Source organism: Xiphias gladius, chromosome 21 (assembly GCF_016859285.1).
Source record: "Xiphias gladius isolate SHS-SW01 ecotype Sanya breed wild chromosome 21, ASM1685928v1, whole genome shotgun sequence".
Taxonomy (NCBI): Eukaryota; Metazoa; Chordata; class Actinopteri; order Istiophoriformes; family Xiphiidae; genus Xiphias; species Xiphias gladius.
This window is the reverse complement of record NC_053420.1, coordinates 6,777,225-6,795,392: the sequence shown is the minus strand read 5'-3', so window position 1 is coordinate 6,795,392 and position 18,168 is coordinate 6,777,225. Positions and strand designations below refer to the sequence as shown.

The 18,168-nt window shown below is 40.3% G+C and overlaps 1 protein-coding gene across 1 annotated transcript in view; it reads right to left on the bottom strand.

Annotated features, from left to right (window-relative positions):
* Positions 1-18,168, bottom strand: part of unm_sa1614 (un-named sa1614) — a 28,497-nt gene that overhangs the window by 9,908 nt on the left and 421 nt on the right. Inside the window, exons 2-20 of the mRNA XM_040159787.1 lie at positions 14,227-14,299; positions 13,969-14,114; positions 12,373-12,447; positions 11,955-12,004; positions 11,025-11,154; positions 9,735-9,820; positions 9,495-9,570; positions 7,921-8,001; positions 7,708-7,805; positions 7,544-7,613; positions 6,355-6,442; positions 4,595-4,643; positions 4,270-4,442; positions 2,831-2,964; positions 2,139-2,230; positions 1,857-2,043; positions 1,554-1,639; positions 1,305-1,420; positions 44-111 (exon numbers count right to left, since the gene is read on the bottom strand). Coding sequence (XP_040015721.1) covers positions 44-111; positions 1,305-1,420; positions 1,554-1,639; positions 1,857-2,043; positions 2,139-2,230; positions 2,831-2,964; positions 4,270-4,442; positions 4,595-4,643; positions 6,355-6,442; positions 7,544-7,613; positions 7,708-7,805; positions 7,921-8,001; positions 9,495-9,570; positions 9,735-9,820; positions 11,025-11,154; positions 11,955-12,004; positions 12,373-12,447; positions 13,969-14,114; positions 14,227-14,299 — 1,878 coding nt within the window. The remainder of the gene's footprint in view (positions 1-43; positions 112-1,304; positions 1,421-1,553; positions 1,640-1,856; positions 2,044-2,138; positions 2,231-2,830; positions 2,965-4,269; positions 4,443-4,594; positions 4,644-6,354; positions 6,443-7,543; positions 7,614-7,707; positions 7,806-7,920; positions 8,002-9,494; positions 9,571-9,734; positions 9,821-11,024; positions 11,155-11,954; positions 12,005-12,372; positions 12,448-13,968; positions 14,115-14,226; positions 14,300-18,168) is intronic.

The following is an 18,168-nucleotide window of genomic DNA, read 5'->3' as shown; positions in this document are numbered from 1 at the left end:
CACATGTAAAGAAGTGTAACTACGATCACGTCGATGAACTCACCAGCGCCTCACAGTGGCTGTGCTTCAACCTGCGGCTCATGTCCAGAGCCGTCTCTCCTAATTCGTTCTCTGTTTTCACACACGAACAAGTAAAATGTTAATGTTACTAAAGTGTCCTCTGTCAACATAACCATCGACAGGAAAAGTGTTCGTGTACTTCTATCTTTGTGAGGACATTTTTTGGATAGTATCTAACTTTCCAAATAATGTCCTTTGTTACAAAAATGTTCCACATTTCTGAAAATGTCCTAATTTCACATAACTGTCCTTATTTTTGAAAAGATTTCCCCACTGTCCATAAATGTCTTTAAATATGAATGACTGTACATAAACATCTTAATTTTCAAAAAATGTTGACGCTTTCAAAATTGTCCTCTCCTTCCAATTCATCCAACTTTCCAAAAAATGTCCCCATTTCCACAAAACTATGTCACTTTCCAAAAATGTCCCATTTTTAAAAATGTACTCTTTCCAAAAAAAAAAAAATTCTCACTTCCAAAAAATGCTCTCATTTTCAAAAAGGGTTCCCCATGTCCAAAAATGTCCTAACTTTCTACAAAATGTTCTCACTTTCTAAAGATTTCCTCTTTTTCTAAAAAGGTTTTCACTTTCTAAAAATGTCACTACTTGCCAAACATGTCTTCATTTTCTCAAATGTCCTAATTTTCTAGAAATGTTGTCACCTTCCACAGATGTTTTTTTGTAATTACCCACTTCCAAACATTTCACCCCTTTCTTTAAATGTCCCCCATTTCCAAACATGTACTCAATTTCCAAAATAAGTCCTCACGCTCTAAAAATTTCCTCAATTTACATTAATGTCCTCACTCGCTAAAGTCATCCCCGCTGTCCAAAAATATCTTTACTGTCCAGGAATGCCTTCACTTTTGTAAAATAAAATTAAAAAAAAGTCTTAATTTTCAAAAAATGTTCTCATGTTATAAATATGCTCTCACTTTTCAAACGTGTCCTTACTTTCCAAATCAGTGATATCAATTTCTAAAAATGTCTTCATTTTCCCAAAAATATCCTCACATCCGAATAATGTCCTCACTTGACAAAACTGTCCCCTACTTTCAAAAAATTAAAATTTTCTGGAACATAAAGATGTTGTTAGGAAGTGAAGACATTTTGTGTTGGTGCTCAAAGGCTGTTTGGAGGAGGAGACTTATAGCACCATACTGGTCACAGTCTAGCGCTAAGGAAGGGCCCCAACAGGTGCAGTGTATTAACTTATATGTGACTGTGTGTGGTTGTATTACTGATGTGTGTGTTGGCTCTGGCTCTCAGCAGCAGTTTCACACAGTCACTCTTGTTGTGCAGACAGCTGTAGTGCAGCGCTGTGTTCCCTGCCGAGGTCTGCGTGTCGACGTTGGAGCTAAAAAAAAATGAAAAAATGAATAAGGATAAAACAACACACACACACACACACACACAGGTAATTACACAGGTGTACACATTAACACACACTGAGAGGTAACAACTCATAAACATCATCGGATCACACTGACCAGTTCTGAGCCAGGAAGTCCAGGATGTGCAGCGACGTCCTGTCAGCCAATAGGACGGCTAGATGGAGCGCAGTCTCCCCTTTCTCCTGTTGGCATGGAAACACGCTGTTGACTGTGTGTTCATGGGTGTTCAACTTTGCATGAACCTGTGTTTGCGTGTGTGTGTGTGCACCCGTGTACCTACTGTATATGTGTGTGAATACCTGTATGTGCATATACCTGTGTATGTACTTGTATACGTGTATACCTGTGTCCGTGTGTGTGTGTGTGTGTGTGTGTGTGTGTGTGCACCTGGGTGGATACCTGTATGTGTGTATGCAGCGGCTGGCTCAGCTCGGTCCTCTGAGCGTACAACTGGATCAGGCTGTAGATGTCGCAGCTCTTGGTCGCCTCCTGCAGGCCGAGTCGCAGCGTCGCAGCAGAGCTGTGAATCCGCCTGACGAAGTGGACGTCCTGATACTTGGACAGGATGAAGTCTTTACGCTCTGCCCTGCGCACCACAAACGTTACAGCATGGAATTTATTCAAATTAAAAAAAATTTTCCACTCGAATGACACACAGCGAACCTTGTGTGTTTTTCTTACATGTGGCTGTTTTGGGAGGGCTTCAGTGATGGACTCAGCAGGTTCGCCTCCAGTATTTCATTAAAACCAGAGTTACCAACATTCCTGGCCAACTGGGAGAGAGACAGACAATGAAAGAAGAGTTTTGTCACTACCTGCAAATTTGGGCCACGTGAAAAACTGTATTCATGTCAGCCGACCGGAAGCAGTTCGCTCAGAAGGGAAAAAAACGTGCAACAACTTCAAAACTCTCTGATTTTTATGTTGTATCTTGTTATTTAACAAGCTAATTCATCACCAATCCATCTTGTCTTCAGCTGGGTTTGAGTTACTGGAGTCAGGGGTCAAAAGCTTGGAGCTACCTCCTAGGTGACAGAGGTGGAGGGAGGTATTACGGGCGCCCCTGGTTCCAGAAGTTAAAGTCCTGAGGTACAAATGTTTAGTGACTGACAGTTGGAGCTTGTCACGGCTCGGATGGACACGAAAGTCTCCCGGTTGGATCATTAGCGCAAAAGATGACCAACTGCATTAATTTGATAAAAAAAAGTCAAAGGATCAAGATCGTGGACATAAGAAACGTAAGGTATTGTTGTGTTAAAGTTGTCCAACAAAACCTAATTTCTCAGACATTGAAATAATAACGTTGAACTTGTGTCGAGTCAAATAAACCCACAACTCCCGACAGGACGGGCTGCTTCCCAACTCTGACCTACCAGCAGGTCTGAGGTCCCCAGACTGTCCAGACTCAGAGACTGGATCCTGGAGACATGAACCCCCATCTCCCTGTGGATCCCTGAACACTCGATACAGGTCAGGATACCCAGGTTGGTCGAGAGCCATCCAGGATCTACAGAGGGAGAGAGAGAGTTAAAGTAATCAAGAACCAACTGTTTATTTTATGAAAGGCCCTAAATTTCAAGAGATTTTGTAGATTTTAAAACAGCACAAATCACGTATAAGGTCAAAAACAAATTACCACCTGAGAGCATCCACCTCAACTTGTTTAAAACGAGAGAATATGAGTTCAAATTATTTGAGTGGAATTTGCACGTTTAAGAAACAAAGCATCAAGAATAATGTTTAAGAAAAAAAAACTTTAGTTTAAAAACTTTAGTTTAAAAACGTTTAAAAAGGATTTGATGGACAAAAATGCAGGATCAGAACGGCATCTTGTCATTAGTAAGGAAAGTGCAAACTTTGATGTGACCTCTGGCATCAAATAGGCTGTGTTTTATTTATTTTTAAAAAGAGGTGTAGCTACAGAAAAATTATCTTTTTTTTGGTACTATTTTATCCCAAATTGTTTTTGTTTATTGCCATTTTCATATAAATTAGAAGCAGTAAAAAAAAAAAAAAAAAAACATATGATTTTAAAAAATTTTTTTATCATTTTTATAACGGCTGCCAGGGGGCAACAGTTTAAAAATCAGGCTTTTGGCTAAAACTGCCATATTCACAGTCACGCAGATCAAAGTGAACTGTCCCTGTATAAATAGCGAAATAGTAAAGTTTTGATATCTCAGATGTTTGCAACCTTTGCAGGCATGTAAATAGCTCTGAAGACCGATTCTTTCATTCCTCGTAGGGATTTTTTAAAACTTTACTATCAACTAACAATTATTTTATTAGAGAATAATCTTGCCAGTTATTTACTCGATTAATAGAAAAGAATGAAAAACGTAAATCACAGTTTCCCCGAGTCCAAGATGACATATTCAGATAGCGTTCGTTGTCCAACCAACAGCCCAAAACCAAATGAGATTCAGTTCACTGTCATAGAAGAGTAAGAAAAACAGAAAATAGACACATTTGAGAGGTTGGAACAAGGGAATTTCTGTAGTTTTGCTTTAAAAATGAGTTTTTTGGTTCACTATTAAATGAATAAATCCCGTCGTCATTTCAACTGTATATCTGATTTTTATATTACTCGTAATTGTTTTTAATAATTTTGTTCGTCGCTTCACAACCTGGTTGAGCAAAGTTCCTACTGCAGCTGGAGCTTCGATGTTGGGTTAAAGTAGAGGGTGGAGACGGGGTGTGAAAAGATGCAGTGATTGACTGATTGATTGACTGATTGACTGATTGACTGATTGATTGACTGATTGACTGATTGACTGACTGATTGACTGATTGACCGACTGAACGACACTACCTGGCGCGCCACAGTCGCAGCAGCTGTTGTTTCCCGGCATCCGTCTGATGTCATCGGTGATGGCCCGGGTCAGATCCTCCACGCTGCTCTCCCCGCCTCCTCCCCCTCTCCTCCCCCCGTCCAGAGCCACGCTCAGAGCCTCCTGCTTACTGTTACTGAGCACCGAGATCCAGCTGAACAAAACACACACACACACACACACACACACACACACACACACAATACACATTTTAATGCTTTATATTTGTATTTTTTATGATAATCAACATAAATACAAGATGATACCAGTATCAGACTATATCAATAAAGTTTATTTGTTACTCACGCCACACACTCAGCTTCATCTTCAGCCAGGAAGTGGTAGGTCCGATTATCTGGAGGACAAAGTGCTGCTAATATATTACACCATTTTATACCGTGGCCACTGGAAATTCTGGATTCGGATTGGTGTGGATTAACTTTTAATAACTGGACAGTATAAAGAGGACACCTAAGACACAGGTGTTTGTTTGTTTGTTTGTTTGCCTTATACATTAATGCACCAGTATTAAACTGTAGGTAAAGACAGCAACAGCAGAGCCTCAGCAAAAAAGCACTTGTGGAACCGACTGATGTTCAAAGCAACTGTGTTCCAGGTACCGGTCCGGTGTGTTACTCAAGGGAAACAATCAAAAGTGTAAAAAAACAAGAAAGAAAAAAAAGCGGGGGGCTTTCACACCCTGAACGATGTCTCAGAAGTCTCTTTTTTTATCTTTATTCTTTACATGACAGAGCACAGAGACTGACGTTTCAGTCGTGAACGCCTTTTTCCAGTGTTGACGCACCATATTGCACTTCAGGGGATTTCGGCCTACCGAGTGTGACCAGTGCAGGTGGTACTGATGACACCAATTAGTACTGACCTCTGTCAATTAGAAACACAAAAAGACAAAGACCAAATCAAGCCAGTGAAAAACTAGAATGGCAGCCAGTAGAGCACATAACCTCCGCAGAGGCCAAACAATCCTCCGCATGTCTGTCTAGCTCTGGATCTGCACCAAATTGTACGAACTCATAGATCTCAACACCATGAATGTGTCTGATTTTTTTTTCATCAAGATCCATACATTTTTTTTCCTGAGAAACTGACGTAAATGTGGAAAAACGCCCCGTCTCGCAATGTTAAGGAAATTGGTTAAAAAAAAAATGACTAGATCCACCGGTTTTTCAAATGTATTGAGTTCTTCACTGGCCAGTGCCCCATCCCTCAACCACGTTTGGTTCGGCACTTTGTGCGAAATCCCGCTGACAAATAAACAAACAAACCAACAAACAGACAGACACGGGTGAAAGCGCAACCTCCTTGGTGGAGGTAAGGACGTTGGCTCTAGCGTAGCTAAGCTACAGCCTGCAGGTCTGAGAGACAGCTGCAGGGGACAGCAACAACTGTACAGAAAATAAAGAGGTGGAGAAGTCTCAGGTAAGAGAATAACAAAACTCGTTGGGATTTTGAAAACTACCGCCTCAACCCTGTGAACCCCTTCCTGCCTAGCTAGGTGTTGCCCAGCAACACGAACGGCAGAAACGCTGAGGCTCAGGCACTAAGTTTTATGTTGTTTAAAACATAAAGGTTAGATCAACATTAGTTATAGCAATGTTTAAATTAACCACTGATATTTTCAGTTTGATTATACAGTATATGGCATTTTGTTGGTAGGTATCCTTGGTAGGTATTTGCAGGTGATTACATGATTGTAATGAGTGTTTTATCAACATATTTATATCTAAAACTTATATTAATATATATATATATATAAATATATATATATATATATATTAATATGTATATATATGTAGTTATTTGTTGTTTATACTATTTTTACATCATGCTTGATTATATTTATTATGCATAACTATAGTTTATATATAAATAATTTACTATATCTCTCTACTATATGTCACTGTAATTTGGAAACAGGAAACAGCATTAATGGTTTTACACATACATTACATTTGTGCACACTAGTATTTATTGTATAGTGTGTGTGTGTGTGTGTGTGTGTGTGTGTGTGTGTGTGTGTGTGTGTGTGTGTGTGTGTTTCTTACGAGAAATGAGGTCGAAGCATTTCTTGTCCTCCACACTGGGTTTAACCTGACAGGTGAGCAGGTTGAGTCTGGTTGGTGGTTTATTAGGCTGAGAGAGAGAAATGGGGGGGGGGTTGATAAGTATCAATCAATTTATTGATCGATAATCTTTATTTGTATGACCAAAAATAGAAATATGGAAAACAACAAAACATTAATATTAAAACAACTGACATAAATCCCTCTAGACAAAAAACAATTTGAAGTTGGAGCTTTAAACTTCTCAATAATACTTTTCAAATCTGGTACAAACAAAAAAAGACAATAGAAACAATTAGGGCTGCAACAAACAATTATTTTCATTATCGATTAATCAGCCGATTATTTTTTTGGACTAAACAATCAATCATTTAGTCTAAGAAAACGAAACAATTGTGACATAATAAGAAATCAACACTTCAATAGATGCAAAAGACAAGCGGCAAATCCTCTTTGAGAAGCTGGACTCAGAAAATGTTTCGCATTTTTCCACTGGTTTTGTTTGAAAAATGACTGAAGTGATCAATCGATTATTAAAATAATACAATTTTATAAAATAATTATAAAAAACGGTTGCTTTAGTTAGGCTGTAGTTGCTTATTTCATCAAGTGGCTCACTGTGGCTGCTCCTCCTTGTTCCATATTCCATTTCTGTAATATTAAAACTAATACGACACAGATCTGACCAAAAAAAAGGCTGAAAATAACCACTGTCTTGTTTTCTAGATGTGTTTTTGATGAACAATCGCAGTCAGCGCTAACCTCTGTGAAAAATGCACAGCGTCTTTCTTGTGACTGCTTCACAATAAGAGCCACCCCGTGTTTCGTCAGCTGCATGCTTTTAATGTGAAGCAGCATCAGCAGGAAATGTTTTATTTGCATTGGCAGTAAATTAATACAGCTCTGATAACAGCTGTGAATCCTTCAAGTGTGGACCGGCAGCGTGTATCCTGACTCCACCATTCACAATAAAAACTACAGAGGTAATTAATTAATGGATAAATACATTTAAATAATGCATAAGGACATAAGAGTACAAAAAATTGTTTCTGATTCCTTGAAAATCTTACGGATTATAACTTAAATGTTAAAGGTCAGAGGTTAGAGCTGATCACACACACACACACACACACACACACACACACACACACAGACACACGGGTGAGCTCACAGTAGCATGTGCGATGGTCAGGTAACAGTTGTGAACTGAACATTTCCTTTTCTGCCACATTTTCCTCAACCTGAAACACACACAGACACAGTTTTAGTCGCACTACTGAACCTGATTGTCAGTGTTGAGTGTTTGTTTGTGCGTGTTGTTTTTTTCTCTTTTACCCGTCGCTCTTCTTGTAGAGGAATCCCGTTCTCTCTGTTCCATACTGTTTGTCTCCCAGCAGCTGATGCATGTTGTACACCTGCTTAGGTAGAGAGTCCTACACACACACACACACACACACGCCCACACATTAACACGCGAGCGGCGGACACCTTCATTACCTGTTGAACAGTATTATAACGTCAGTTAGTATCAGTGGTTGTGTCTCTGACCTGCTCTGTGTGGACGACCGGCCTCAGCTGGTCCCTGAGAGCGCACAGCTGTTTCTTCTCCTCTTCCTGACGCTGCTTCACCTGCAGACACACACAACAGCTCACCTGAACAGCCCACATGGGCCCCGCTCTTCAAGTCTGGCTTGACTAATCCAGGCTAACATGCTGTTATCAGGCCAAAATGATCCTGCTAATTCTCATCCAGGTAACTTTGTCAAACACGGCCAGAGGTTTGATTTTTATTCTGAAATCTAGGCAACATGTGTAGAGTGTTGAAACCACGCTCGGCACTCTCAAGATTGGCTGAGTGTTGATCATGTGACTGCAGTTATCCGAGGTAGCCTCAGAGTATATTCCAGGGGAGTAGAGTCACTGACATTGTTACTTCCAGTATTCATTAGTTATTTGATGTTGATGCAGTGAGACTGTGAGTGATGTTGTGTAAAGGATCGAACTGTTTTCGTCGCGTCGCCACATACAGAGTGTGTTTGGTAGATAGGCTGAATTAATCCACGTAAATACAGGAGAAAACTACAATCAGAAATGTCAGTTTGATGTTTTCTGGTCAGAACGTTTTAATTGAGTTTATGTCTCTTTTTGTGAGTTGGTGCTCACAGTGTATTGTTCTTAATGTTTTTATTTAGAACAAAAGTATAGCTGGTTTTCCCAAGCACATTCCTGTTTTTAACATTTAACACCAGAAGGAAAATCAACAAAAAAGCTGTATATTCCTTCTTATATCCATATATACAAACATACTTAAAGTCACATATATAAATGTGTACATTAACATTTACTTACGCCCACCTGCACATGTACATATGTGCATATGTGCTTCCAATGCCTCTTTTTGCATTAATTTATAGAAAAAGGGAAAACCCTGAACAGACAACAACACTAGAATATCGTAAGAGCTAAGGGGAATTGATGTAGTCCAATCTGTTTACTTAACATCTGATTTAAATGGTGACTGATACTCAAACCAGGATTCCCGGCAGCTTTTGCAAACATGCCTTGTCCAACTCTTAAAACAAACGCTAATTTCCCCATTACATAAATATCATGCATCAAATTAATCCAGTGCTCAACCGTAAGAATTTCTGTTTTCATCCATTTTCTTGTGAGCACTTTCTTACATGCAATCATCAAAACATCAAACATATATTTGTTTTCAAAACAGATATTATTTTCTGTTCGCTTAATCAAATACAGTCTCTATTAAGGCAGAATGGGATCGATATTTCAGTACCTCCTCCATAATCGCATTCTTTTAAAAAATCCAATTAATGGGAGCAATGAGCGGCCCAACAACAAAAGATTATGATTTAGGGTTTGTTATGTTTTAGCTATTTATTTTTGTTGAGTATTTTATCATGTGCTTAGTATTTAAGTCTTTAATGTTTCTCCCTCCTACATGTTCTCATCCAAAATCATCATACCTCTAAGAAAAGACGTCATTTGTATTGAAAATAAGTTCACATCTATTCATACAGTCCAGCAGTCTGCTAGCGCCCCCTAGAGGCTGCCGAGTTCGTTGCATTATGAAAGTGCACAGCTGTGAGTTGTCGTCGTACCGTGGTCAGGACTCCGTTCAGCTCCTCCATGTACTGCTTCAGCCTCTGAGTGGTGGAGACACACTCCTGCAGGAAACTACACACACACACACACACACACACACACAGAGAGATAGAGTAAAAACAAACATGTCTTTTTACTGCATGTAGGCTCATTAATGTGTGTGTGTGTGTGTGTGTGTGTGTGTGTGTGTGTGTGTGTGTGTGTGTGTGTGTGTGTGTGTGTGTGTGTTTTCTTACTTGTTGTGGCTGTGGTAGTGTTTGATGAGGTTCTGCAGCAGGTCGACTCCTCTCTTTGTCTTTATCTCGTTGACCTTAATCAGATACTGAGAGAGAAGAGAGAGGAGTTGGCGTTAAAGGAAAGGAGGGTGCTGCACATTCTGTAAGTGATGACTCGGTTTCAGAGAAACACAGTTTTAGAGAAATGAAATGTCCGAACCGTCACCTAAAGCAACATCCGTTTCTGATGACGGCAAATGTGCTGTTTCTGTGAAACAGCACATTTATTAAAAAATGCATTCTGTTTTTATACTGTGCACGGAGCAGTAGAACCACGGCGTGTAAAATGGATTTTACTGCTCAGACACTGAATGCACATGAAAAAGTTCTACTTGCAGCAACGTGTTTTTTTTTTAATTTATTGATTATTTGCATCATAATGTATTGATATTAAGTGTGTAAATTCATTATTTCATAATTCAGATTGCAATTAGAATGTCTTATAATTTGTAGAAATTATTTATCAACCCAAATGATTTAAGGGAAACTGGAAATTAAGTCGATAAATCTCACATCAAACTATAGAGTTTCTGCAAATGACAATTGACAAGTAAAACGTTATTTTTTCTGCACGATATCAGACTCACCTCTCTCAGAATATATTGTATTATCTATGATAAAGATTAAAAGGGGAAACTGTTAGAAAAATGTAAGTTATCCCATGCTTTGCTCATTATCTGTTGTTATCTGCACTCTTGAAGGCTATGCGCACGGGAGTATCTGCAGCTGCGAAGCAGCTTCTCCCCAAATCAAGACGAGACAGATAGTTCCGTCCCTGAGACAAGCAGGAGGCACAAGGCAGATCATCAAGAAAAAAAACTTTCTAATGAAAAAAGGAAGATGTATATGGGTCTTTTCCTAATCAGACCCACGGATCCACCAATTTTAATTTCATGGTGAATCTGAAAAAACAAAATCTAAAAATCGGGAGTATTGCATTTCAATCTTTTGATTCTACTATTTGTCCACTTCGGTATAAACGCGGTTTCAGATCAGTCCAATGAGCTACAGTGTCCAATCACTAACAGATATCTAATAAAGGGGCGTGTCGGACTGGCAAAGGACTTCAGTGAAGGATGGTCTCAGGTGTCCTCGCTCCTCAGAGCAGGAATAAAAGCTTCGGGACCGCCTTCAAGATGGAGGACTAGAGCGATTTCTGGGTCAGGCTAGGATCGAGGAACGGTCAAACGAAAGAACTGGGATGTTCCCCAAGGTAAAAGTGATGGAGTAGGAGGAGGCGGTGTCTCTGACCTCACACATGCTCAGTTGGAAGGAGCGCCTCTCCTTCTCGAGCTCCTCGGCGATCTCTCCTCCACTCACCTCGCTCCTCACCATCCCATACTGACGAGCCAGCTCCCTCTTCTCCTTTTCCACCTGCTTACTGCAAACACACACATAAATAATACACACACTCGGGCCTCATTCAAAAAAAGTTTTCGTATTCTTCCCCTACACTTCTCCTACTATTTTTCTGGGAGGTGTGGCTTGTACGAATGCCCGAAATCAGACTCACCAAACTCTGTTAATCAACATGCCTAAATTACTAGATGAGGCCTCCTGTTAGCTGGGCTGAACACCCATTTCTAACAACAATAATCTTTGTGTCAGCCCTTCCTGGTCTGTAGAACCATGGGTATTGTAGTCTTTTACACAACATTTGTCATTTGCACTTATCCATGGGTACGATGAACAATTTCCATATATTACCTCCTTACTCCTTTTTAATTTTAAAATTAAGACAACGTGAGAGGAGAGATTATATCATTATCAACTCTCATCTGATTGGTTGAGTGCTGATCATGTGATCGGATTCATTGGACGGGTTTCAGAGCAATGCGAGGATGTGCGTCGCATACAAATTCACCTCTAAACAGTAATTTCAGTAGTTTCCATCAACCAGCTTTATTTCTAAATACTGAAGATGCTGTATTTCATATTGTATCTTGATTGTGTTTACTGGACTTTAAAAACATAAATGAGTTTTTATTTTCAGTTGTTTGTAGAAGGAACAGTAGGCCTACCTCTGAGTTAAAATTTATTATTTTGCACATCAGTCACATTTTCTTTGCTGCTCCTCACCTTCAACAGGAACATTCAAGAACTGGAAAATCCAGAGTTGTGTCAAACCATCAACAGTCAGGCCAAGCAAACCCCACATACGTATGTTTGATCATCACTCACAATCTGCTCTCATAGTCCCTCCATGCTCTGTCAAAAGGCTTCTTCAGATCCTGCGGAGACAGAAAAAGACCGAGACAGTCAGAGAGACAGGGTAGGAAACAGGATTTTAGACTCACCGGACTGAGGAACCTTACTGAACACAATCCCGCTGTACGACCTCTTTCTATCCTGGGCGCTCGGTGAGCTTCGCGACAGGATGTAAACGTCCAGCATCGGATACCCATCATGAACTTCACTGAGAGAAGCCGGGTGACAGACAGCGCCACCCCGAGGCCACGTGGAGCAAATATGACAGAAATAATTCTTGTGAATGACTGAATGTGTGGTGAAAGGTGACGGACCCGAGGTCTGTCGCTGTTACAGGACATAGGGATCGTGCAGGTGATAAGAAAGCAGTAAATCAAGATAAAGTCCTCACCCCCTTCACTTCCCTCAGGTCTCCCTTAACCACAGAGTCCAGAAAGAAGTTGATGTTGTGGAGCATGCTCTTTAACTGCACACACAAACACACACAAACACAAATAAACACACATTTACGTCAGCTTTTGTGGAGAAGATAATTTCACATTCAGTTAGAGGCATCATGTTCAATACTCTCTGCATTGCTTAACACTGACAGTTAAATTATCTCTTGCGATAAAAAAAAATCACAAATATTATTTTAATTTTTAAAATGTTGCAAATCTGCTTGAAAAATACAATTAAAGTAACTTCCAGTGACAAGAAAAAATAAAAATAAGAGGTATCAGTGAAGGATAATACCCAAGCTGATCATTCACCAATTGTGATGGATGACAAAGCTAAGATCCAGTTAGTAATTAATTATAAGTTTTTCCATATGAAGTTTGGAATGGATAAGATCCAACTGGTTTTCAAGATGTGTTTTACACTGTGGACCAGTTAATCATCAGTTTTTAATAGGGGGGATTTTTCAGTGGAGTTTGGAAGGGACTGGTTGAGACACGGAAGACCCAACTGAAATCCTAGGCTTGTAATCAGAGGGTGTTTCAATTCAATGTGGAATTAACCAATTAAGAGCTAATTGGTTTTCGATGGCTGAGAGGTTTTTCCAGGGGATTTTGGAATAAACCAGTTTTAAGCTGATCAGACATTTTTAAATAGAGATTTTCTTAAGGGAGTTAGAAATGGACAGGTTAAAAGACAACGTTTTTTTAAATTAGCATTTGTCAGTTGAAGTTCAGAATGGACCGGTTAAGAACAAACTGTTTTTTCAATCAAAGGATATCCCAGTTAGTTTTAATCAGTGGTTTTCCCAAATGAAGTGTGGAATGACGATTTAAGAGCCAATTAGAAGTCTGGAATGGACCAGTGAACTTAAATCCTTAGTTTTTTAACTCAAGTATGTTTCAGTGGAATTTGGAATTAACCTTTTAAGAGCCCACTGGTTTTTTGATCTGAGCTTTTTCCAGTGGAATTTGGAATGGACCAGATTCAAGCCAATCACAAGTTTTTAAAAAGGGGGAAGTTTGGAGTGGACTAATTAAAAGTCAACCTCTTTTTTTAGTTATAGGTTTGTCAGTTGACATGTGAATTGGACTAGTTCACAACTCACTGGTTTTTCCCAGCTGAAGTTCAGAATGACCAGTTAAGAGTCACTCAGAAGTTTAGAGGGTATCTCAGGGAAGTTTGGAATGGACAAGTTAATATTAGTTAATTCTCTGTTTTTCCAATGGAAGTTTGGCATAACCAGTTGAGAACCAATCAGAATTTTTTAGTTAGAGGGTTTTTCAAGAAAGTTTTGAATGGACTAGTTAATTAATTGGATGTTGGGTATGACCAGTTTAGCAAAAATGTTTTCCAGTGGACCAGTTAAGACCCAGGTGGCTTTTAGTCAGAGGTTTCCCCAGCTGGTTAAGAGTTGAATAAAGTAACAAGAGTAACTTAAGGTAGGGGGAGTTCTAAACCCGCTTTGGACCACCTGGAGGCAGTGACTCTTATCAGGTACAGTTGTTGTGACCTCTGACCTCTGTGAGGTCATACTGCCATCACTCACCAGGTTCTTCATTGGAGACACCAGGTCTTTGGAGAAGTCCGCCAGACGGCAGAAGGCAGAGCCAACCTCCGTCTCTCCGTTGGAGTGACAGTTGACCGACAGCTTCTCCATGGAGTTAATGTACTGCTCCAGGTGAGACACATGGTCTGACAGAGAGAAACAGTGTTAGTACAGGGATTAATATATCTGTGTGTGTGTGTGTGTGTGTGTGTGTGTGTGTGTGTGTGTGTGTGTGTGTTTGTATGTTTGAATGTTTACCTTGTCCTGATGTGTATTTGGCTTTAGCAGCTTTCTTCATCTTCTGCAACACCAGCCGGTCACTGTCCAGAGCCTGAACACACACACACACACACACACACACACACACACACACACACACACACACACGCATATTAAACAATTCGCACTTTCAAACATCAGTCGTGTGTGTGTGTGTGTTCATGCAGGGGGTTGGGGGTGGCAGTAATTCACCTGCTGACTCAACACACACACAGAGGACGAGCTTTGTTCTCTGACAACAGACAGCTACATTCCTGTGTGTGTGAACCTGTTTCTCGTCAGTCTAAATCTCCACATGAAGCAGCTGGAGTTGGATTTTGATGTTTTAAATTTAAAGCTTCAGTCCGATGTACGATTGGGCAATATGGCCAATACATTTGTCTAACCTTTGCTGCACACTTTTTTTACCAAGATCTCGGTTTTTATTTTATTATTTCTGGGAGTATCAGCCCGTAGACCTTTTCTTCACAGCAGAGGGGTTAATTCTCCATGTTAATTATTCCCAGAGATTTAAAGATTTCACACAGATAAAATAAACTTCGTAAATTATAATTATATGTGTTCTTGCAGAAAAATATACCACTGAATAACTGCAAGGATTTTTTTAAATATACTATATGGCAGATATAGGGTCTATATCTCTGACCATCTATTCCCTCTCTGAACAATCATATGACCAATCATGTCAACCCTTGAGAGTTGCTCTTACACTTTGCTCTAAGTGGGAGAAAATCATTTCATAAATGCGTCTTATTGTTTACACTCAGAAAATAATTTTTTGACTCTTAAACTGGAGCAGTCTTAAGTGTAAATCTCATAATGCTATAATGCTTCCACCAGACATTGTCCAGAGTTCATATGAGAAAACGGCTTCCGGAGTTTGATGAATACGTGCCATCTTCTTTTTTCTTCTTCTGCTGTGAAGAAGGCCTGTTGTTGGCCAGGCTGCACGTCAATGATTAGGACCAATTTATTGAAAATATGACTTTTGCATCATAGTTATTAAGTACATTTATTTGTCAGGTATTCAATTCACTGCCACAGCTGCTAATTGATGCATAGACACGAGACAAAATAATGACACTAATTGTGTCATTCCACCCTCAAAGAAATTATTTCCTCGCCTTCCAGATAAAACCAGACATGCACGTCTCTAAGAATGATAGGTGACAATCTATCAGTTATGCTGACATGGTTTGTGTGCGTGTTTATGGTTTATCTGCACTGCATTTAGTACTGTGGCGATCCAGAGTCCTCAGCTTTAAAACGTCAAGAGGGAGAAACTCTGAAATTTCTACAGTCTTCTATTTACAGTATTTGAAGGGGAAAGAAAGGGGGATCTCGACGCTCCTCCTCATCAACATTAATTGACAGTGACAGTGAATACTAATGAGGATTAATCTGATGCTGTGGTAACATATGCTAACTCTGTAGGGGGTAAAAGGGGGGCAGTTTGAGTGTCCGTTTTTCAGGCCAGTCAAGGATCCGAAGTCTCCAGTGCTGCTTTCACACATGCACTGCAACCCTGAACTCATCTAGACATTTACCTGGAGGAGCTGCATGTGAGAGCGCAAATGTCTGAATCAGTTGGACCGGAAATTAAACAGGCTTTACCAGACTGCCAGGTCCCCAGTACATAGTCCGTGTAATGTCCAGCTGAGCCCATATGTGAATAGAGCAAGTAAAAGGAACGCTTGTGACACTGACAATCTCCTGTTGTGTGCTACATGTGTGAGAGGGCAACTCCGGAGTTCATATGTGAAAACGGCTCAGGTCAATGACTCCAATCCCCAACAGAGTGTGTGTGTGTGTGTGTGTGTGTGTGTGTGTGGGATTTTGTGTTGGGGGGTTTGCTACCTGCTGGTTTAAAGCATACCCCCAACCGAACATGCAGCAGCAGAGCAGCTTCACAGCCTCACAAACTGTACAAAACGAGCAGCCCAGTAATTGGTTTGTTGATCGACAGAAAATTAATCGGTCGGACAGGACAAGAGACTTGAAGATGTCAACTTGATATGGCAGGGCCAGTTTAACCTGCAAGGGGGCCCCCATGGCAAGGAAATCCGCTTGAACTGGCCAAAGATTCTCACAGTGACACAACTTTGGTCCTGCTTTTAGACCAAGATATGAAACCATTTTATTAACTTTCTTAACTCATGAGACCACTACTGTCTCTGTTGATATTTAGGCGAGAACCAGTGGTGTCGTAACCTGTCAGGAGCAGAACATTACAGCATTAACCATATTCTCCCCTACCTGTGGAGCACGTGTAGTAAGTTAGCAAAGAGAACTACTAAAAGTTGGATCGGACAGTGAAAGAGAAGATTTCGTTTTCTCCATGGAGAAGTGCAGCATAGCCAACAGAGGGTTTACAACATCACAGGTCGTGTAAAACTGCACTTTCCAGTGGTCTCTGGTTTTTGGACCCCACTGTATGTAAAAATGCAGCGCTACTGTAGGCATTATAAAACCGACGTGGAGATGCGTCACACAGCTGAGTCTACTGTTTGTATATAGGTACGATTATAAATGTACACGTATTATCATAGTAGCGCTGACGTTTTATTTCGATACATAGTTACTCTGTCAGCAGCTGGTTTCAGTTGAACGTTCTGTTGCTAGAGAAACCACGACTGAAACCACCAGGGTTCCATAGCAGTTACGGTTTGACAGACGTTGTCGCATCCGGACTTTTGTCAGATCTAAATGTGTGACTCGTTAGATCTTTTACCTACTCCCCAAAATGCCCTTGTCGGAGCATTATCTGTAGGTGAAACATGCAACATCGACAGTAACTTTAAAAAGTTGTACTAGCAACATATTTGCCTCAGACAGCTAGCATAATAGTTTGCTGGATTAGCACTAGCCACGTTTCGGGACAGTCCCGGAGGTTCCACTAAAAAAAGCTCAGGGAAGTAAAGTTACACAAAGGTGAGATTTGTGCTTTATAAGAAGTGTTTTCAAACAATAGGTTTTTCAAATTTTGCATGAGAAAATACCTTTTTCTAAGCATGAGGACTAACTGGTTGGTTTGGCAAATGTGCATCTGGCTAACTTCCCTACCTCCCCTTAAGAGAAGCACAAAGCCACTTCCCTGAACTTTTCCAATCGACCTCCTGGGACTGTCCCCCGTGCAGTGGATGAGACCGTGGGGCTATGTTAGCACCTAACTAATCACGGTAAAGACTTCAAAGGCCACCTGCTGTTTTTAACATTTATTGGAAGTCTGTTTAGCTTTCTGCACAGTTGTGCACCTACATGCATAGTGGGAGCTGAAGAATAGCTTAACCTTGAACCTGGACGACTTCATTATCTATTACTGTATCTATACAATCGAAACCTACAAATAAAAAGCTGCGCTGTTTTCCGCATTTCAGTTTTCACCACTGTCCCATACTTCAAACCTTAACCCCCAAACCGGACCAAAACTACAATACGTCATCATTATTTGTACTTTACTGCAGAGTGTAGTAAGTACGGACCTGGTTCCCAATTCAGAACTCTCAGCCCCGAGTTACTCTGATTATAAATTCACTGGGTTCGAATTTTAAGAATACGCACCATGTAAGCGTGATACCAACTGAAAGACTGAACGTCCTGCAGATATGTTCAGTTTGAACATTTTGCAGATGTTTTCTTTGCGGATGTATTTATTAAAGGCCCTGCACACCCCCAGGCACTTTCACTTAATAACAACGATAAAAGGGGTAAGTGAAACATAGTCTGCACACTCCCACACACTCCTGAGAAGAGCTCCAGTCATCGAAAAGAAGTGATATCACCTGTGCGGGTCTACTGCGGGTGTTCAAACACATACTAACCGTCGAAAATTAGTATGATGTAACTGTAATTTCTAAGAGACAGAGCCGAAAACATAAATAAATGGAAAAACACTGGTGATTCCGACGTGGGAAAAACTGC